The sequence below is a fragment of the Haliotis rufescens genome, unplaced genomic scaffold, assembly GCF_023055435.1.
Source record: "Haliotis rufescens isolate VD_foot unplaced genomic scaffold, xgHalRufe1.0.p SCAF_7, whole genome shotgun sequence".
Classification (NCBI taxonomy): domain Eukaryota; kingdom Metazoa; phylum Mollusca; class Gastropoda; order Lepetellida; family Haliotidae; genus Haliotis; species Haliotis rufescens.
The window spans coordinates 36,338,525-36,361,543 of NW_025964361.1; the positions used below are offsets into that span (position 1 = coordinate 36,338,525).

The 23,019-nt window shown below is 43.0% G+C and overlaps 1 protein-coding gene across 1 annotated transcript in view; it reads left to right on the forward strand.

The window, feature by feature from the left end:
• The window catches only part of LOC124112963, a 45,068-nt gene extending 24,348 nt beyond the window's left edge, over nucleotides 1-20,720 (forward strand). The window contains exons 10-29 of the mRNA XM_046473177.2: nucleotides 153-681; nucleotides 1,328-1,497; nucleotides 2,512-2,673; nucleotides 3,474-3,635; nucleotides 4,128-4,335; nucleotides 5,325-5,515; nucleotides 5,951-6,121; nucleotides 6,791-7,024; nucleotides 10,126-10,299; nucleotides 11,293-11,475; nucleotides 11,579-11,845; nucleotides 12,765-12,953; nucleotides 14,390-14,545; nucleotides 15,096-15,326; nucleotides 15,525-15,693; nucleotides 15,779-15,900; nucleotides 16,386-16,545; nucleotides 17,968-18,080; nucleotides 18,381-18,509; nucleotides 20,231-20,720. Coding sequence (XP_046329133.2) covers nucleotides 153-681; nucleotides 1,328-1,497; nucleotides 2,512-2,673; nucleotides 3,474-3,635; nucleotides 4,128-4,335; nucleotides 5,325-5,515; nucleotides 5,951-6,121; nucleotides 6,791-7,024; nucleotides 10,126-10,299; nucleotides 11,293-11,475; nucleotides 11,579-11,845; nucleotides 12,765-12,953; nucleotides 14,390-14,545; nucleotides 15,096-15,326; nucleotides 15,525-15,693; nucleotides 15,779-15,900; nucleotides 16,386-16,545; nucleotides 17,968-18,080; nucleotides 18,381-18,509; nucleotides 20,231-20,322 — 3,812 coding nt within the window. The 3' untranslated portion in view covers nucleotides 20,323-20,720. The remainder of the gene's footprint in view (nucleotides 1-152; nucleotides 682-1,327; nucleotides 1,498-2,511; nucleotides 2,674-3,473; nucleotides 3,636-4,127; nucleotides 4,336-5,324; nucleotides 5,516-5,950; nucleotides 6,122-6,790; nucleotides 7,025-10,125; nucleotides 10,300-11,292; nucleotides 11,476-11,578; nucleotides 11,846-12,764; nucleotides 12,954-14,389; nucleotides 14,546-15,095; nucleotides 15,327-15,524; nucleotides 15,694-15,778; nucleotides 15,901-16,385; nucleotides 16,546-17,967; nucleotides 18,081-18,380; nucleotides 18,510-20,230) is intronic.
• The last annotated feature ends 2,299 nt before the right edge of the window (nucleotides 20,721-23,019 follow it).

Here is a 23,019-nt window from a genome sequence, read left to right on the forward strand (position 1 = left end):
CACACACACACACACACACACACGTGCATTCACGTTGCTATATAAGTGTAATAATCTTGAACATGACGTTAAACCCCATTTCACCTCATCGTTATTCCTCGTCGCTTGAAAGATGTTCTCTAAACATTCGTTTGTGTTTATTGTGTTTTCAGTATTGGTATTTCCGGACGCCAATAAGCTTCCGTTCCAACTCTTCTACTTTGGCGGAAACTGCTCTGACAATGAAAGAAGGCTCGGTATCAGCGAGAGGTTTCTGCAGACCATTGAAGAGGCAGCACTCCTCAAATGTGACGATGGTGAATGCATTGTCGACAACGTGGACGTGAAATGTGCTGCCATAGATGAAGATGCACATTTCACCAAAAACGACTACGAATACGAATATGAATATGAACAGGAATACGAATATGAATATGAAAATGATGATGTCCTTGACCTCGACCTGGTTGAAGATTCGGCAGAAAGCAATGATTCTGGTTTGGTGCTTAACAGGAGACGTAGAGATGTTGGCGGCATCTCTTCCCCGCCACGTATTTGGAAAACAACGTCGGCGCCTGATACGGATGACGGACTCGGAAACTCTTCTGGAGAAGGTTCTGGCGCTGTTCGGGTGCTGAAAAAAAGGAAACCATCTTCCCGCATCGATGTGAGCTTCGACTGGACCTTCAAGAACAGATCCAGGTAGAGTGAGTGAGTGAGTGAGTGAGTGGGTGAGTGAGTGAGTGAGTGAGTGAGTGAGTGAGTGAGTGAGTGAGTGATAGAGTGAGTGAGTGAGTGAGTGAGTGTGTGAGTTTGGTGGGTGGATGGGTTTGGGTTTAACGCCGCTTAAAAAAATATTCCAGGTATAAGCAGTCTTCGTGAGTCTTGTGGTGGATCTCTAGCAACTCGCATATAGGTAACTGTTTGGTTGAGTTCAGGAAGGATGTTTTTTTACTGATCGATACCCGACAACGTTAGGTACGTTAGCAAAATAAAGGACTACTAAAGCGAATCTGTTGTGATCATTATGTCGCTTTGCCGTCTCCAAATGTTGAGACTGAGAACAAAATTACTTATCTAGAAAACTATTTATACGCAGTGATATATCCAAAAAGCGCCCGAGCTTTGTATCATGTTGCGGCACAGGATGCTCACAGACGAACATCTGGTAAAGTAGCAGGAGACGGATCATTCCTTCACCACTGTTGTTTTGTCCAATGCGCGGAGCTGGTGGCAAATGATATCCATCAATATCTCTTGATGAACGCATATTATTACTTTCCAGTACTGTGATGAGCAATATGTCAGCCACGAACACCACTTACTCAGTGTGTATTATATGTTTCAGATTACTGTACAGGGAAAATGTGACAGACTTCGTCGGCATCGTCCTCAACTCCACCCGCCTGTCCCTTAACGGCACGAGAGAAGGAAACTTCAGAATTGCAAGTCTTGGAAATCTTACTGTAGCGTGTGGGCCTGGGAAGGTGGTGGCCAACGTGTCAAGGTCTCTCTGTGGTATAGTATGCAATTCTACCTCATGCTCTCCCGACGGAGATATGGTGTTCATCATAATGACTTTTTTTTTAATTTAAATTTCCCGATGATTATTGATTTCTTATTCACTCTTACCTCATTGGAATCCCGGATCACAGGATCTGTTCAAAGTAGTCTGTGATCGTCCTGAAGACCTCTTATTGTAATCTAATGCTGACAAAGTGTGATCCGAGTGGGAGTTTGTCACCGGGCTCCGGCGGCGATGTATCATATTTTCAGCAACCAGCTTTCATGTCACTGGCTTTTCTCATACTGCCAAGCACTGGTTTGTCTGACTTGATATAATAATATTGTCGACAGCGGTTTCAACCTTCACCTAATGCCGATTGTTTTATTTCATTTTCACTTTGGAGTTATTTATGAAGCTACCAATCAGTCTGCATACGGAATTGAAAATGCCAACGATCCCCGTCAAAATTGTTCATATTTATGACGGAATTAGGTCATCTTCCTGTCCGCATGTTCCAAGGTATTTCTTGACATTGTTAAAATGCTGTTATTTAAAAAACGGGTTTGTTCAAAACGTAAACATCCGAGAAATATCTACCGAGGGTGTAAAAGGCAAACTAATTTTGATAACTATATGAATGGATTACAGAATAACAGTGATGTCACCAGGGTTTCTCGAAAATTGTAAGCATTACATATTAAGTGCCAGTGAGTAAGGAGATGTTAAAGGTCACAGAACGGGATAGTATCTCTCCTCATGCTGACAAGCAACGCATAATATTCAATAAATTCCTAAAATATATCCACCATTAAAAAATCTTAAATGACCTAACCACGCCCTTGATGGTGAAACTATGTTGTAAGTAAAACTTGCCTCTCCATTGAATTTGAATAACATGTACATGTATGCTCACATATACCAAAGTCATGGCGAAATATAGATGCCATAAACTGGAGGTAATTGTGAAAATATTTACATGTTTGAATCAGATATGAAGGTTGACCAAGTGTTCAATATTGTTACAGTTCCTTGTCCACGTGGGACGTTCCACAACCAGGAAGTGGACACCTGTGAGGCGTGTCCGGTCCACACCTACTCCGACACCAGTGGTCAGACACAGTGCACTCCGTGTGGTCAGATGACCGGTACCAAGAACAATGGAAGTAAAACTGACCGGGACTGTATCGGTAATTCGCCGTCATGACATGGTAGCTCTTACCAAATTAAATACGAATCGTTGCAATAGAACGACAGGTTACGAGCCAACAGTTGAGTGTACGTGTACATGTTCCTGGACGGAATCTTTCACAAGTGAGTGAGTGAGTTGTGTTTAACGCCGCTTTGAACATTATTCCTGTCACGGCGTGTCAGCTTAATAGGGGAGTAAAGCCCAAAGTGATGCAGGTCTCAGATGTTTACCACTTTGGTGAAACCCACGACCACGGTGCCGAAAAAACTAGAAACATAATCGGGGCGAACCGGGATTCGACCCACGAGCGTAGGTTCTGGCGTACTCTTTCACAAATATAAACGTACGTGGAGGATATGAATGAACAACTTTTATGTATGTTTGCAAATAATTAATTCGCCAATAAAATTAAATTGAATTATGACACCGGATATGCATTAACGTATTGTACCCATGTAGGGATTCGAACCTGAAAGCGGGTCTAAGGAGGACTCTTTAATCATCACGGCCTCGTTCCACAAAGCGATCGCAGCTCTACGACTGTCGAACGTCTGTATTGAAGCATGGGAGTTGCGATCGCCTCAGCGCCCAGGTCGCTTCCTCGAACGAGGCCCAACGCTCTGTTTGTCAGAAGATTTCATGTCGATTTCTGTGAGCAAATGATCTGAATATTTACTGTTATAATTGTTTCTGTCAATAGTCAGATGTTGTTAAATTGTGATTTAAGGCATCATAGCATGTACTATCTCGTTACAAAGTGTCTCAAATTAAATTGAAGTTACCATTCTTGCCTGACAGCTATGTGTCATCCTGGCCACTTTTCTCCAAGTGGACTAACACCCTGCGACCCCTGTCCATTTGGCACATACCAACCGAAGCAAAATAGTCACAACTGTACCCCTTGTTCCTCGGACACGACCACTCTAGAAACAGGGAGTTCCAACCTGAGCCACTGTGTTCGTAAGTTTGTTGTTGTTGTTGTTGTTTCTTGTTTTACGCCGCACTCAGCAATATTCAAGCTATGTGAACCAGACAATCTAGTGATTGATATCATGCGCATCGATCCACGCAATTGGGATACGATGACATGAACCACTATGCCGACCCCGTTAGTCGCCTCTCACGACAAACATAGTCGCCTGTTACGGCAAGCATGGGTTGGTGAAGACCTATAACCTAAACCGGATTTTCACGGGTACATATTTGGGTTGAAGGTTTAAGGTATGCAATTATATATTAGTTCAAGATAAAACCTCTAAAATCCTGGAAGCACCGAAAACATGTGATAATTTATTGTGTACAGAACAGGAAGCGTGTACCAGCAATGTAAATACTGCGATCACTCTGATTATTTATTGATTGTTGAAGTTGAACCAAATAAGTGTAAATCATGTTTCAAAATATTTTATTTTATTCAATCTACGTTAAAGTCATTTTCCTATTAACTTTCAGCGTTTGATGTGCTGGTCAAGGGTCCCGTTCGACTCAACTTCGGTCCTGTTCTTGCGCAGTGGGCGGAAGAGTTATCCATTGCATTCTGGTTCCGAACTCTGCCACAAAGACAGAAACATTCCAACATTTCACTTGTGCTGAGTCACCCTACTAGAGGTCACCAGATGACCTTTGAAATGACACAGCAGACAAGCATCAGGATGAGGGGGTAGGTAATACGTGTATAGTAGAGTGAGTGAGTGAGTTGGGTTTAACGCCACTTTTAACAGTATTCTAGTTATATCGCGGCGTATCAGCTTAATGTGGGAGAAAAGCCCGAAGTGATGCAGGTCTCAGACGTTTACCACTTCGGTGAAACCCACGAGGTATGGTGCTGACAAACCTAGAAACATAATCCTGGCGAAACGGGATTCGAACCCACGATCATAGGTTTCTAGCGTGCCCAAGGGACGCAACTCTGCACAGCGAATCGCGGCGCACGACTGGACCGCCCGTGCTCCCGTATACAGTAAAACATAGAGTCTCGGTCGTTCTGTTTGCTTGCACTTTCTATTAGAAGATATGTCAGTTTCCATATTAAAATATTCTTGGAAAATTGTTTCTAAATGCATTATTTATTCATCGTCTCTTGATAATCAAATAATAAAATTATACATGTAAATCTGCTAAACTATTTTTTTTTAGTTTTGAGTTAATGTTACACATAATAAGATGCTTATTATAAGGATATACAAAAATATAGTCATAGAGACAATGAACATACATATGAGAACAAGAAGTCCTGCTTTGATTTGGCCTAAGATGGATAGTTATATACTAGTATACAATACTCTTCTCTCTCAACCTTCTACTTCATCTTTCCGTCTCTTTCTCTACCAATAACCGCCACTTATACTGCAATAGAAATGTTATTTGTATACTAAAATACATAACATATCTCTTCCTTCAAAAATCTGGGATTCTAACCCATGATCATCAGATTCCGGGACGCCGAAGGGACCCAACTCTCAAGGACATAGTCGCCTTGTCCAACCTTGTCATCTGGTGATTTTGAAACAGGATAGTCTGACGTAATAGTCCGTCTGGACGGTTGTAGTTGTGTTAAACGTCATTTACTATTATGTCAAAACTTCCGCCATGCAGTCTCAAGTAACATTCGACCTTTCAAAATAATTGAATAGCCCTATGTGTTCTCAGACGCCATGTTCCAGTGACCACCCACGTTCCCCAGGACCTGTGGACACACATGGCGGTAGTGTGGAAAGGCTATCCCAGTTTCGTGGACATCTACAGGGCTGGCAGCAGGGTGGCGCATTACGGAAAGAAATCCCCCCTGTGCTTTGTACCGAAGGACACCGAGCTCTCTATCCACGTTGGGGAAGACACAGGTGATACACGTGTACCTCGTTCATTGACGTAACTTTTCTAGCTAGCTATCAGTTTATTAAAAGGCATGTGAGACGGTACCTAGCCTTTTAAAGATGGCCAGGAAACGTATTATTACAATATCATTGTAAATGTTAACATGTGTCAAATACTGTTTTTGATGGATGTGCAAAGGCGCTGGCTCGCCACGCTGAAGACATGGGTGCGATTCCTTGCATAGGTACAATGTGGGCAGTCCATTTCCTCCGTGATATGGATGGAACATTGCTTATAGCGATGTTTAAGTTTTCACACACCGATGTGTATTACAATGTAGTTACTTCTGTAGTGCACGATTGAAATTAAACAGAGCTTGCCAGAAATGTAATTGCCATACTGTCAATCTCCTGTTTCGGGACAATGTAACATCGAGATGTTCGTGAACACTTTGTTAACAGATTTCAGTTTGAGGGAGATCTACGTGATGCCGCGAAGCAACGTCTCGGGGACTATAGCTCACATGGCCAGGTCCTGCTCACCTGGAGATGTTGGGTTCGATTCTCTCATCAACAAAATCAAGGCATCGGATCCGTCGAAGATCAGCATGGTGGTACCCAGTGTCTGTTCAGGTGAGCTATGATATGTTCAGGTGAGCTATGTCATGTTAAGGTGCGATGTGGCGTGTTCAGGTGAGCTATGACGTGTTCATGAAAAATTAGAAACATGTTTTACGTGGTTGATGTGCACCTGTGAAGCTTCTGGAAACACGTACGAACACATTATTGCAATTATATCACGGCCGCCAAGTAATTGGGTAGAGGACAGGAAAAGCCAGTGGTTGGTTGCATGAGAACCGATTCCCCTTGTCAGTCAGTTCACGTTCACGCATGGGTACTGGGGACCTACAATAATTTTACCTGGGTATTTCCATGGCGTACCCATTTCACAATATGATCAGCACCCAAAGTAATATCGATTGCCAAATAATGGTTAACTTGGATGAGATAAATGTAGTGTGCGGTAAATCCCTCCACAGCAATCGTCTTATTGCTTCGAGCTGTAAGTGATAGTCAGGATCGATTGTCGCTCAAAATGACAACTGGAAGTCGCAATTTCAATGATATCAATGACTGGTTATGATAACAGCGTTGCGCCCCTTCGTTGTGTCAGGATCCGCTGAACATGAAACATTGTCAGCCCCATGCTTATTCTCATTGGTTTCACCGGGGATAAACTGACGCCCGTCAGTTCAAACGTCGTTAGTCCACCGCACGAATCCATTTTTTATTTTCCGACAGAGATCGACTGGTGTTCACCTAGCCCCTGTCCCGAGCACCACTGTCGATCATTCAAGTATGGCTTCCAGTGCACGTGTAAAGGAGGCTTCTCTGGCCGGACGTGCGAGATACCGCCGGACTACTGTGTCGTGGACAACAAGTGTGAACATGGCGCTATGTGTGAGAATATCAAGGGAGGGGTAGCCTGTACCTGCACTGACGACTACAAGGGGCGATACTGCGAAATACCAATAGGTAAGACTACAGTGGGCGGTACTGTGAGACATAACTAGGTAAGAATAAAAGGGGCGGTACTGTGAGGCACCAATAGGTAAGACTACACGGGGCGGTACTGTGAGGCACCAATAGGTAAGACTACACGGGGCGGTACTGTGAGGCACCAATAGGTAAGACTACAAGGGGCGGTACTGTGAGACTCCAATAGGTAAGACTACAGTGGGCGGTACTGTGAGACATAACTAGGTAAGAATAAAAGGGGCGGTACTGTGAGGCACCAATAGGTAAGACTACACGAGGCGGTACTGTGAGGCACCAATAGGTAAGACTACACGGGGCGGTACTGTGAGGCACCAATAGGTAAGACTACAAGGGGCGGTACTGTGAGACTCCAATAGGTAAGACTACAAGGGGCGGTACTGTGAGGCACCAATAGGTAAAACTACACGGGGCGGTACTGTGAGACTCCAATAGGTAAGACTACAAGGGGCGTTACTGTGAGGCACCAATAGGTAAAACTACAAGGGGCGGTACTGTGAGGCACCAATAAGTTAGACTACAAGGGGCTGTCTGTGAGACATAACTAGATAAGACTACAAGGGACGGTACTGTGAGACTCCAATAGGTAAGACTACAAGGGGCGGTACTGTGAGGCACCAATAGGTAAGACTACAAGGGGCGGTACTGTGAGGCACCAATAGGTAAGACTACAAGAGACGGTACTGTGAGGCACCAATAGATAAGACTACAAGGGGCGGTAATGTGAGGCTCCAATAGGTAAGACTACAAGGGGCGGTACTGTGAGGCACCAATAGGTAAGACTACACGGGACGGTACTGTGAGGCACCAATAGGTAAGACTACAAGGGGCGGTACTGTGAGACTCCAATAGGTAAGACTACAAGGGGCGGTACTGTGAGGCACCAATAGGTAAGACTACAAGGGACGGTACTGTGAGGCACCAATAGGTAAAACTACAAGGGGCGGTACTGTGAGACTCCAATAGGTAAGACTACAAGGGCGGTACTGTGAGGCACCAATAGGTAAAACTACAAGGGGCGGTACTGTGAGGCACCAATAAGTTAGACTACAAGGGGCGGTACTGTGAGGCACCAATAAGTTAGACTACGAGGGGCGGTAATGTGAGACATAACTAGATAAGACTACAAGGGACGGTACTGTGAGACTCCAATAAGTTAGACTACAAGGGGCGGTACTGTGAGGCACCAATAGGTAAGACTACAAGAGACGGTACTGTGAGGCACCAATAGGTAAGACTACAAGAGACGGTACTGTGAGGCACCAATAGGTAAGACTACAAGGGGCGGTACTGTGAGGCACCAATAGGTAAGACTACAAGGGACGGTACTGTGAGACATAACTAGGTAAGACTACAAGGGGCGGTGCTGTGAGACTCCAATAGGTAAGACTACACGGGGCGGTACTGTGAGGCACCAATAGGTAAGACTACACGGGGCGGTACTGTGAGGCACCAATAAGTTAGACTACAAGGGGCGGTACTGTGAGACTCCAATAGGTAAGACTACAAGGGGCGGTACTGTGAGGCACCAATAGGTAAGACTACAAGAGACGGTACCGTGAGGCACCAATAGGTAAGACTACAAGGGGCGGTACTGTGAGGCATCAATAGGTAAGACTACAAGGGACGGTACTGTGAGGCATCAATAGGTAAGTCTACAAGGGACGGTACTGTGAGGCACCAATAGGTAAGACTACAAGGGGCGGTACTGTGAGACATAACTAGATAAGACTACAAGGGGCGGCACTGTGAGGCATAAATAGGTAAGACTACAAGGGACGGTACTGTGAGCCTCCAATAGGTAAGACTACAAGGGGCGGTACTGTGAGACATAACTAGGTAAGACTACAAGGGACGGTACTGTGAGGCACCAATAGGGTAGACTACAAGGGACGGTACTGTGAGGCACCAATAGGTTAGACTACAAGGGGTGGTCCTGTGAGGCACCAATAGGCAAGACTACAAGGGACGGTACTGTGAGGCACCAATAAGGATAGCTACAAGGGGCGGTACTGTGAGACTCCAATAGGTAAGTCTACAAGGGACGGTACTGAAAGACATAACTACGATGGGCAGTGCGGCGACATACTAATATGTAAGACTACTGTGGGCGGTAATGTGAGACAGTAATAGGTAAGACTAGAATGGGCGGGATTGTGAGCCACCAATAGCAAAAGTACAAGGTTCTGTGCTGTGAGACATCATTAGATGGGACTTCAAAGGGCAGTAATTTGAGAAACCAATTGTCAAGACTAAAAGGGGAGGTCATGCGGTGAGACACCAATAGGTAAAACTACCACGGATGATATTGTAAGACACCAGCAGGTAAGACTACAAGGGATGGTATTGTGAGACACCAAAGGGCAGGGCAACATGGGGCGGTACTGCGAATTACAAATAGGTAAGACTAAAATTGGCGGGTTTGTAAGCAACAAATAGACTACAAGGGGCAGTAAGTAACTTGAGAAACCAAAAGGCAAGACTACAAGGGATAGTATTGTGAAACACCAATAGGTCATCTTCCCGAGGCAAGGGAGTAAACTGACTTTAAATGTTTCTAGGCCACAAATGGCTATTACGAGTTAGGTCCTTCCTAATAACAATATTCCACCTCTCATATCACTTGCATTTGATCCAAACAAAATGGCGGCGCTCAGTGAATATGATGTGGTAGATGATCAGAATCTACATTGTGTTAAAACGGGTCTTACTTCGGATCAAATCACTTGAGCACCTTGATAAAAAACACGAAAAGATTGGGAAAAGGTCTGTCGAAGCCGAGTTGGCGGTACACATGTTTTGCAAATCCTGCAATCGACCGAAAACTGCCCGGCAGTTTACGAACCGGATGTGGTTTTCGTTCCGCGATTTTGATTGAACTGTTCATAATTCCATAATTCCAGCCTATTTTAGGAATGGTGGAAAGTGGACTTTTATGGTCAGTTAACTCTTGCCTCGGTACGATGCCAATAGGTAAGACTACAAAGGGTGTTGCGTTGAGACACCAATAGGCAATACATGGAGTGGTGGTATGAGGTAAGGTGTGTGATGAATCTACACTTGTATTGCAACTGTTTCAGTTCATGGTAAATGGAGTGTTTGGAATCCATGGTCCCTTTGCTCTGTGACCTGTGGCGGGGGTAAAATGTCAAGGTCACGATATTGTGACGCTCCTGCCCCTGAGCCTGACTTTGGAAAACCATGTGAAGGATATGCTGTTGAAACATCAACTTGTAATGAGAACAAATGCCCAGGTAATGATAATATTCATTATGCATGGTGATGTTCAATGATATTTAAACCTCGCACACCTATTTTATGAACCATACGAATTTGTTTTATTGGTTTTATAAGTTATCGGGTACTCTAAAAGTAAACAGAGAACAAAACTATGACTAGCTCATTTGGTAACATATTTTCAACAAAATTACATGATAAATAAACTTGTATTGCCAAATTTCAAAATGATTCCTCCTATGAACAATTAGCACTTGAAGACACAGTTGTGTCAGTTCCTGGTCATGTAAGCGACAAGCTAGATTGGACACCTCTACAAGGATGAGTTGTTTCGTGTTGACATCAGTGAGTGGGTGAGTTAGGTTTAACGCCGCTTTTAACAGACAGTTATATCGCGGCGTGTCAGCTTAATGTGGGAGGAAAGCCCGAAGTGATTCAGGTCTCAGACGTTTACCAATCATAGGTTTCTGGCGTAACCAAGGGACGCAACTCTGCACAGCGAATCGCGGCGCCTTAGACGACTGGGCCACCCGTGCCCAACACCATCGTGCTTTTAGACTTTTTAAAACTTGGTATACGAAACCGCCCACTCCAAATGACTGAAATGTGAAAAATTAATAAGAAGCAGTGGTTTGTTGTTATTCTGACGACCAGAAATAAATAAAATGTTTAAAAAACTCATTTCGATCGCTATCGGTATAAATAAAATATATATATTACCAAATAATTAAAACCTGCTGAAAATTTATCTTAAAAACCTCAAAACAAAACAAATTAGGACGAATTCCTATTGTTTCCGCTCCCACTTGTTCTCCATGCCAACTTAACAATTTTAGGATATCAATACATATTAAAACTTGTTGTTTTTTTACTTTTCGACCTGTCAAAACCTGATGTCTTTGGGCCCCCAACCCTTAATCCCCCTTAGACCAAAGAAGAATAGATTTTCAATTCAGAGCTCCGTGATGTTTAACCAGGCATGCCAACGACCCGTGTCCTATTACTTTCAGAATGCAAGACGTCACAGTTGACATTGGGCAAAGGCGTCAGCGTAAACTGCTCCAGAAAGTCGGAAGCGGCCATGAACTGTTCCGTGTCATGTGTTGGTGGTTTGGTGTTCCAAGAGGATCCGCCAGTGTATACGTGCTATGAAGAGACATGGGTTCCAGGCGAAAAGACCCTTTCATGTGTCGGTAGGTACACCTTTTCTGTAACATTTACGGTGTAAGGACCGACTTTTCTGTCATGTGACGTGTGATTGAACCGAAAACACTTCCATGTTTGCAACTGCTTCAGAATTCAAGATCCCCGACAACGTGGCGTTTAACTACACCGTCCCCTACAAGACACGGGTCGGAATCAACATGGCTGCCGATCTCGCCATTATCCAAAACACGGCGTCTGTCTGTGCGTCCCGGACTTCCTGTGTTCATAACGCGGCCTGTACGGTCGTGGTTGACGTGGAGACGTGTCTGAGGGAGGCTGGGGGATGTGCTCAGTTTCCAGAAGGATACAATGCGAAGCTGAGGTTCGAGGGCATCGTTGTTGTCAGTAACGTGAGTGGTAGGTAACCGTCGACTGTGTATATAAACTGTATAGAACTTTAGATCATCAAATGAATTCCTAAACCCTGAATCGCATCACAGATCTACAGCATTAAGATTACACCAAATCCATACTTGTTTAGTATGATGCTTTTTTTCCTTACTGAACGTTTCCAATTTTGGAAATGACAGTTCGTCCTTATTTCTCCATATTAATGTGTACATCTGATACTTACTCCGGGTCTCCAATCTCCTCTAGAGTAACGAGAGTTATCAAACTACATAAACATTAAACACTTAGATTCGGGCTCATATTGTACCAACTGCCTTCGTGGTCTGGAGGATAGAGCGCCCGCTCGGAGAGCAGGTGGTTGATGGTTCCATTCCGAGTCGCGTCATACCAAACGACATCAAAAGACCTGTTGCTCTGCCTGGCTCTCGGCATTAAGGGGATAAAACAAGGACAGTAATCGGGAACGCCACGTTAAACCTCATTACAGCTCACCTATTGTCCCAGATCCTACTGAACAATGTGAATATCATATATGCATATAGAGTCACTAGTGGTCCAGTCTCGCAGGGCTGTAATTCCACATCAATGCACCATACGCATAAGCTTCACTGGCAGTAGTATATGAGCTTTTATCTGACTTAAGCTGTAACGCCGTTATATAACAAAACTACCATTGAGTAAGGCAGTATCAGATTCCCTCAATCATAAAATCAGGCTTCTTTTTGATTTTGTAGAACCAATAGAAAACGAAGCTAAATAATTGCACTTGCTTTATGTGACGCGTTGTTCGACGTCTTGGATTTGCAACTGTGTTGGATGTTCAGAAAGTAATTAATGATATATTTCTTGAATTTACACTGAAAATGACCTTTACAGTTAAGAGAGTCTGTGTATGTCGTTGGTGGCTTTATTTATTACTTTTCAGCCATTGTAACAAGGCAGAACCTAGCACAAGCCTACTCGTCCTTGAACGCAAGTTACAATGACCTTGAGAAGATGTACAAGGAGTGCTTCCTGGTGACGCTGACAGATGGTCCAGTCACGCCAGGAACGTCCATTGCGGACAGTGACATAACATGTCCAGTAGGATCAGTCCCAGACCAGGGCTACTGTAGTGAGTACTTTTGGCTCCTAGTTGGATTTTATTCATTGACTATTATAGGGTTTCAGTATGTTTGGCTAAGTTTGGACCCTTAATGGTTTCAGCCTAAGTGTTTTTAGCTAGTTTCTGACAGTTCTGGTGGACAGATGCCTGTTGGTCAGCCATTTTCCTTTCAGAGCTTTGCTCGTGGCAAAGGGTTGTCGCCCTGTCTTTCAGTACAGTTGTCTTACGGGCTTGCCCTGGTCGTGTCTGTCGGTGTTTTCTTACGAGTTTGCTGGCGACAGTATGGTCATACCCAAGTTGGACGTTTTGCTGATGACACTATGGTCATAGCCAAGTTGACGTCCAATTGTTCTGTATGCAATACCTATGTCATACATGACAATGAATAACCAACGGAGTGCCTCTGACAACCTCCTGCGTGCCATGGTTACATGTGCTGACTAAACTCGGATAATAGACATTTTATGTACTCTTACTTGCATTGACACCAGAGTGCTTTTGCTAAAACTCGAGTGTATCATGCTTCATGTTCATATGTCTGTGTATTTGAGCGACACAGTCAGTTATTGCCATGACTATACTCGAAATCGACAGCCATTCTATGAAAGAGTATCATGAACATTGATGTTTTATAAACGGGTATATCACTGTCCTTTATTTTGTCAGGGGCGCATATTTAATTTAAGTATGAAGATGATGTAGATACGAGGTAGGCCTAAGTATAATACATCTTGCCTTTTAGTCTTGAGTAGAGTGTTAACATTTTGGACACACAAATTCCTAATGGAAGGAATCACCAAGTGTATAGGTACTATATACATTTTGTGTAAATATGTATGTGTTGGGGTATTGTTGGTGTGAAGGAACCTCACCCACAAACACACTGTTCCTAACCACCCAACCCGCACCGCACGCACACACGCACACTATTTATAATATAGAGCTGTTTTCATGAAGACATGTAGATCCATGAGATGTTTCCACGTGTTCCTGGCTTTCATCAGATCTTCTTACCAATATAAATTCAATTGTCCGTAAAACCGATATTCTGAACATCCATATCGCATTAATCTTATTATCCAGTACTGTCTTCAAGAAGGATGTATACACAGCAGTGTATGTTTGAACTCTCCGTTTGGAGATATTTATATTGAAATTAGTTGTCTAATTGATTTTTCAGATCACAGATTGGTATATTGAGGGGTCCCGTTCCTCAAAGCGATCGTAGCGCTACGACTGTCGTAAGCCTATGTTAAGGTATGGGAGTTACGATCATCTTAGCGCTCCTATCGCTTTGTGGAACAGGGCCCCGGGCGTTAGCGTAAGATCCGTGCATACAATGGTTAGAGTCTCCATGTTGACGTTCTCAGTGGTATTTGTCCGGTAGGACATTTCTGGATGACAGGACCGGTGTTAACGGAAGTTCTCTGCTTTGTATATTTCAGCTACTTGTGCCCCGGGCATGTATTACAACAACGGCACATGTTCCCAGTGTGAGCGAGGATGGTACCAGGTGGACAATGGAGCTTTAGAATGCGACACGTGTCCAACTGCCTTCAACACCAAATACACGGGGTCGAGTTTCAAGTCGGAATGTATTGGTATGAAACACATTAGATTCGGCGCATCAACACCAGATCATATAACCTGTATAAATATGCATGCATGAGAGACGAGCCTTACCATAATTTTTCTTATGTATCAAAATAACTCTTTGTGCAACAGTCTTCCGTTTCACCTATGTTACCCACAGTTGTCTTTTACATATACCATATCGTTCATAAAGGTCACCTCATAGGGGGGCACGGGTGGCCGAGTCGTCTTAGTCGCCGTGATTCGCTGTGCAGGGTTGCGTCCCTTGGGTACGTCAGAAACCTAAGATTGTAGGTGCGAATGTCGGTTCGGCCCGATTATGTTTCTAGGTTTGTCAGAGCCATACCCGTGCTCGTTGGTTTCACAGAAGTGCTAAACGTCTGAGACCTGAATCAATTCGGGCGTTCCTCCCACAGTAAGCTGTTACGCCGTGATATAACTGGAATACTGTTAAAAGCGGCGTTAAACCCAACTCACTCACTCACTCACTCACTCACTCACTCTCATCATCATCTGATCCCATCACTGGTCACATCTACTGACCTCTCACCATTGCAGCTCCCCCTGCTGATGCCTTTATGCTTCTCACTGACCCCATCACTGGTCACATCTGGTCAGTCACCATGTCCGACTTCAGACTCAAGCCTGTATCTCTGCCCGACAACGTGAGACTGGCCTCATCTGGATACGACCCGGTCACGAACCACATCTTCTATGCTGACAAATACAGACCTGCCATACACAGTGTTGGGCCCAAGAAGAGCACGACGTACGTCACGCTCAACTGGGGTGAGTGATGTCAGCGATTCCGATACACAGTATATAACTCACTAATATATGCACCAAATCAATGATGTCCTTATTATTCAACTGGAATTGAAAAAAATGAAAACATGTAAATGACAATATGTGAATGAGTATCTGCGTCGCTCCTTAACTGTTGTCATGATAAACATTAATTTGCCATGTCGTTTTGCGCCGTTACAGCTGCCTCTGTGGATGGTATAGCCATAGATCCTATCTCAAGACTCATATTCTACACTGACAAAGGAAACGACGTCATCGGTGTGGTAACCATGGTAACAAAATATCACAAGATTGTAATCAATTCTGCTACCTACATGCCAAGACATATTGAGGTGGACCCCATACACGGGTAAGCATGTCTCAAGATGGTGATGCTAACGGTCTCGATGACTCGATACTTCTGACTCTCAAACTGGCTTCTTTTCCTTCAACAGTGTAATGTACTGGACAGACTGGGGCGAGGGCAACAAGATAGAGCGGGCCAACTATGACGGGTCAGGCCGAAAGGTGTTGGTCAGCTCAATATGGCCGGAGGGACTAACACTGGACAGAGATGGTGAGAAGAAGCCCCCGTGCTCTCTGTCTCAGGAAATCAAGGCTTGTGATTGATACTGAGAGCGCGATGCGATGACATGCAGTCAATCAAGTCACTAAGTCTCCAAACGATCCATTAAATCGTTTCTTGCGACAAGCACAGGTTGCTGTGGACCAATTCTAACCCGGAATTCCTTATTTATTTTAACTAGGCCCATGGAACCTGCTTTTAGGGTTTGACTGACTGACCGTTGTTGGTCATGCTCAACTACATGTACCATGCACTTTGTACGTAGACGTTTTCCATATGTCCCAGGGGAATCGTTTTGCAAAAGCCATGAGAAGGTCAAATGCCAAGGTCCCAAAATTGCCAAATCCTACAGAAATATCTGTGTTTACACTCAATCATAAATTATTTTATGTCCAAATTACGTATACACCTTCTAAATGATCGGGTCTTACTTTGCATTCACGTATAAATCTTTTACACACGCGTTTTATATTCAGCCGGGAAGCTGTACTGGAGTGACACCGAGTCCAAGACCTTACAAATGATTGACTTGGATAAAGGAAATAGAACAACTCTCCTGACGACGGGCAACTACCCCTCCGCCATCGCCGTCTTCAACGACTTCCTCTTCTACTCCGCCATGTTACCCAATATCAGGTATTTATTTATATATAACTTCACCACTCAACCATACACCTTAATGTCCGGTAGTTATATATTATTTTATCCCTCCATCGTACACCTTAATGCCAGTTAGTTATATATAATTGTACCCCTCCATCATACACACTTAAATGTCAGGTAAGAAATATAATTCTACCCCTTCATCATACACATCTTAATGCCAGGTAGTTATATATAATTGTACCCCTTCATCATACACATCTTAATGCCAGGTAGTTATATATAATTGTACCCCTTCATCATACACATCTTAATGCCAGGTAGTTATATATAATTGTACCCCTTCATCATACACACCTTAATGTCAGGTAGTTATGTATAATTCTACCCCTTCATCATACACGCCTTAATGTCAGGTAGTTATATATAATTCTACCCCTTCATCATACACATCTTAATGCCAGGTAGTTATGTATAATTCTACCCCTTCATCATACACCTAAATGTCAGGTAGTTATATATAATTTTACCCCTCCATCATACACCTTAATGTCAGGTAGTTATATATAATTGTACCCCTCCATCATACACCTTTATGTCAGGTAGTTATGTATAATTGTACCCCTTCATCATACACACCTTAATGTCAGGCAGTTATATATAATTTTACCTCTCATCCATACACCTTAATGTCAGGTAGTTATATATAATTTTACCCCTCCGACATACATCTTTAATGTCAGGTAGTTATATATAACTATATCCCCCAATCATACACCTTAATGTCAGGTAGTTATATATAATTTTACCACTCCATCATACACCTTAATGTCAGGTAGTTGTATATAATTGTACCTCTCCATCACACACCTTAATGTCAGGTAGTTATATATAATTTTACCTCTCAACCATACACCTTAATGTCAGGTAGTTATATCTAATTTTACCTCTCAACCATACACCTAAATGTCAGGTAGTTATATATAACTATATCCCCCCATCATACACCTTAATGTCAGGTAGTTATATATAATTGTACCCCTCCATCACACACCTTAATGTCAGGTAGTTATATATAATTTTACCTCTCAACCATACACCTTAATGTCAGGTAGTTATATATAATGTTACCTCTCAACCATACACCTTAATGTCTGGTAGTTATATATAAGTTTACCCCTCCATCATACATCTTAATGTCAGGTAAATATATAAGTTTACCCCTCCATCAATCTCATTAAAATCAAATCTAAGTTCTCATGGGATGATGTCCTCAGATCTTTGTTTAGCGATAGCGAGAACTAAGATCTGATTTTAATGAGAGTGACCCCTCCATTATACACCACACCGCCAGTTAATATCTATCATTGCATCACACAAACATCAACTCCGCCAACACCAATATACATCTCAAGATGTACCATACATTTTTGTGAATCCTTTTTTTCATTTCAGTAGCGTAATGATGAGGGTCAACGTGGACGGAACAGGATTCACCATGACAAAGTTACCTCCCTTTAGCTACCTTTCTGACATCCATGTCTTTCGAAAGAGTGCTTTTAAAAATGGTATTTCCGTCGAACAGTTTGTCTACAAAACATATTGAATAGTATATATAAAAATTATATTAAATATAAAAAATAATATCTGAAATTATCTTTAAATGTCAGGGGTAATTTGATATAAAATCATGAAAGGCATATCAAATTAAGCGTAAAATATAATTGATTTCGTATTATATCCAATTGAATTATATTATACTTTTCAATGCAATGTTGTATTTTTACTGAGGGGTGTACTTCAATTATTGACGTGACATTAAATGTTGTTTTGATCCTTTCTGATTATGGTTCAATTTCACGTTCCAGTTACAAATGGCTGCACTAACAACAATGGCGGCTGTTCACACCTCTGCTTTCCTCGGTCAAACGGATCTAACGTCTGCGCATGTCCCGATGGCTACACACTGAATGCAAATAAGGTTGATTGTACCAAAAGTGAGTTTTAGCAAAACATTGATATTAGTGATTGTGTTTATCACATCGACCCTATCGTATGCATAGCGACTCACATAGAAGTGACTGAGTGTTGATTTACGTCGAATTTAGCAATATTCCAGCTATATCCCGGCGGCCTTAAATAATCGAGTCTGGACGAGGCAGACCAGACGTCGATTGATTCAGCGAAGATCGATGTCGTTGGTAAATGATGACATCATCTGTAGTTGAATCTGTGATTCTCATTTTTGCACAACTTCGGGTACTGCATGGGTTGGGGGCCTGTTCTGACCCCACAGGAACATCTTGATCACACAATTGGTGTATATCTTTGAATATATAACTGTGATGGGGTATTTGTGTTACAACTGTAATGGGATATCTGTGTTAAAACTGTGATTGGGTATTTGAGTTAAAACTGTTATTGGGTATTTGTGTTACAACTGTGATGGGATATATGTGTTACAACTGTAATGGGATATTTGTGTTACAGCTGCAATGGGATATTTAGGTTACAAATGTAATCGGATACTAGTATTTAGGTTACAACTGGAATTGGTTATTAAGGTTACAACTGTGATGGGGTATTTCTGTTACAGCTGTGATTGGGTATTTGTGTCACAACTGTAATGAGAGAGTGAGTGAGCATGGTTTTACGCCACTGTTAGCAATATTCCAGCAATATCAGGGCTTAATATCAATACCAGAAATGGGCTTCACATTACAACTGTTTTTGGATATTTACGTTACAACTGCAATTGGATATTTGTGTTACAACTGTAACGGGATATTTGTGTTACTTGTATTATTTGCAGTATTTGGCATTGTAAACCCAATGGAACATGCTTCGAGGGATATATATTATTCTCAGGTGTTGACGTTTGATGTCCATCTCCAATTTGAACAGTATTTTATATAGAATCCGCTTCATTGTTGGAGGAGACCGTATCCCCGGCCGCGTCATACCAAAAGACATTAAAAGATGGTACTTGTTGTTACCCTGTCTTGCGCTCGGCATGAAGGGGCTAAAACAAGGATTGGTCGGCTCGGAGTCAGTATACTGCGTCTGAGTGGGGTATTTATTTTAAACTGCGGCATGGTATCTCAGTGAGCTAGCACTATAAATCGGCATTCGCCCGGACTAGTACAAGCAGCCACACAAACACACGCTATATAAGTGCAATAATCTTGGTCGCGACGTTAACCCCATCACCTCATGTTAGAGGTGAGGTGAAATTGGGTTTAACGTCGCGTCCAAGATTATTGCACTTATATAGCGACGTGCATGCACGTGTGTGTGTGTGTGGCTGCTTGTACTAGACCGGACTGATGCCGATTTATAGTGCTAGCCCACTGAGATACCATGTCGCAGTTTAACATGAATACCCCACTCAGACACAGTATACTGACTCCGAGCCGACCAGTCCTTGCTTTAACCCCTTAATGCCAAGCGCCAGACAGGGTAACAACAAGTACCATCTTTTAACGTCGTTTGGTATGACGCGGCCGGGGATCGAACCGCGGACCTTCCGCTCTCCGGGCGGACGCTCTACCACTAGACCACGGAGGCAGTCACCTCATGTTAGAGGAAAGCCCAAAGTGGGGATGTCGAATTAAGGCGGACCATGCAAGGCGAAATTCGGCGTCTCACAGGGGCCTTCCGTCCCGCCTGATAATGGAAGAACATGCATGCATTTACGCATTCCTGCATATCATTTCAGAGATCATCAAGTCTTGGTGGTTGGATGTGTGGATGCGGCATCGAGGACGGAGAGAGAGGAGACATCAAATGCGACCACGTGGAAGGAATTAGAAACACGGAGTTATTTCTTCGCGTCCTTGTTTAGCTCATCCTCGGTTATCCAGGATTTTTGTTATCTTCATTCTATACGATAAATGACTTGGAACCATTCGTGACGATACTTTCGTTTTAAGACCGATTTGAATGACACGAGGTGGCTAAACATAGCTTCCTTTCGAAGGTGATGTTACTGTCTCTCCCTCTCCTTTCTCTAACTGAGCGCACGATTTCTCTCGCTCATTACAATAATCCGATTGGACGATTCATTCGTCACCACTCGCCCCTTTCCGTAGCCTGCAAGATGACTCGTCCCCCTATCGATGAATGTTATGTGCGAAAATACGATAAACCAATCAGAATGCGCGTATGATTTCAAGTTCTTCGTCAAAGAATCCCTCAGAAATAACTTTTGATTTTACATATGTCTTGCATCTAAAAATATACCCAAGACACAGTTAAATGTGTTCAATCATAATGTATAATTCCGCGTGTCCCGATGCGCTTTAAATTGCATCTGAAATATATATTATATATGGGGAAATATATGTGAACCATTAGGCAACGAGTTGACAATTGTTTAAGGTATGCCCGATTGCGCCAAGACGGAACCCGGTCGCAAAAATGACCACGAGAGGGGCACGAGTCGCTGTTCGGCTTGACCCGGAATAACACGAGTTGGTCACGAATGTGGACGATTATGCAAACATCGTGCCTTACGAATCGGGCTCAAATAAAGCCTTGTGGTTAACGCGTGCGCTCACACCGAAGACCTGGGTTCGATTCCCCACATGGATACAACGGTTGACGCTCATTGCTGGTGTCGCACGCCGTAATATTGCTGGATTATTGCTAAACGCGGCGTAAAACAATACTCACTCACGCACCTTTTTGGTAATTTGTTTAAGACTAATTTATTGTTTATTCGTTGTGATCTTATTCACATGCACCTCGTATTTCATAGTTATTATGCATGTATAGAGAAAGCTTATTGCCACCTCGAACAGCGGCTGGAAATAGATGCATGATCCCATCTAACTCAGCTTCTAATTAACCTGGATCCCGCGAACCATTTTAAAGCTCATAATCTACTTCTAACAACGGATTTCCATGATGGCGCGTTCTCTTGGCGTGATCAATACCGAGATGTCGAAAATTCATTTTTTGTTAGTATGTAATGAAGAAATTATTTCAGAAAATAAAAAAGCTTTACTTTCGGAAAAAGATATGTGTTTATGTCATCGTCCTTTATATAGTTACGCAAAACACAGGGGAAGAAGGCACCAAGATCCCAGGAGGTGTTGTAGGACCGCAAACACCACAGTAAATGGTTCTGAATCCTCGGTCTTACCTCTTCGGCCAAAGTAATGGGTGTTTGGAATGGCCCAAAAGTCGATCGTCCTTAGACGTCTGAAGTCAGCAACGTGTGAATGAATAGATTTTTACTGTTCCCCTATATCACGATCGGGAACAGCAGACATGGGAATCACATTGTTCCCATTGTATTCATCTCGGGCTTTCCGTCCACAATAAGCTGACATGCCATGGTATAACTAAAATATTTTTAAAAACGCCGACAAATTAACCCAACTCGCTCACTCACAACTCCATAGACTGCGTTAACGTTGACGACAGCGCAATGCCGCATCTTTGTATGGCCTTGTATTGATTTGTAAGCTAAATCTCAGCCTCTAATATCCCTATATTGATCAATGTTATTTGTTTGGCGCATAGGCAACACAATGAACAATGTTTTGACAAGTACAGCTCCAATCGACACCTTGTATGTCTTACATCACAAGAATAACCGTCTCATGAAAAAAGACATGATTATCGGATGAACATTTTTTTTATTCAGAAATGTAAGGATAACGTTTATTACGTTTCATTTTTTTACTATTATAGATCTACTTTTTCTTAGTTTTTGAACATCAACATGAAGTACAGTAAATAGGTGGCAAAGTGACGTGCAAGTGTTAGGAACTGGGATATATTCATATTTACAACAACAAGAATTCCTCCCTGATAAAATATCATACAGACAGACCACCCCTGTGGTCTAGTGGTAGAGCGTCCGCCCGGAGAGCGGAAGGTCCGGGGGTTGATCCCCGGCCGCGTCATACCAAAAGACGTTAAAAGATGGTACTTGTTGTTACCCTGTCTGGCACTCGGCATTAAGGGGCTAAAACAAGGACTGGTCGGCTCGGAGTCAGCATACTGTGTCTGAGTGGGGTATTCATGTTAAACTGCGACATGGTATCTCAGTGGGCTAGCACTATAAATCGGCATCAGTCCGGACAAGTACAAGCAGCCACACAAACACACACACGTACATGCACGTCGCTATATAAGTGCAATAATCTTGGACGCGACGTTAAACCCAATTTCACCTCACCTCACCATACAGACGGGGTTTTCTGAATAAAACATTTAGTTATGCTATTCGTTGTCACATGGTTTATATGCTTGCGCAAAAATAAAATGGACAAAAGGCTCCGGCTTCTTCCCGGCTGTCTTACCCGGCCCGCTTCGGTTCATCGAGTCGAATTGCTGACCAACGCAACTGTGCGTGACAAGAAACTGGGCTACCGTCTGCAAAGACAGCGGAAATAAACCTTCAATACGCCTCGTGGAACACTGATTGGTTACCCGTCATCTATGAAGCTTCCGATGTTACAAAAGCCGCATATTATTTAATTTCTTCAACCACAA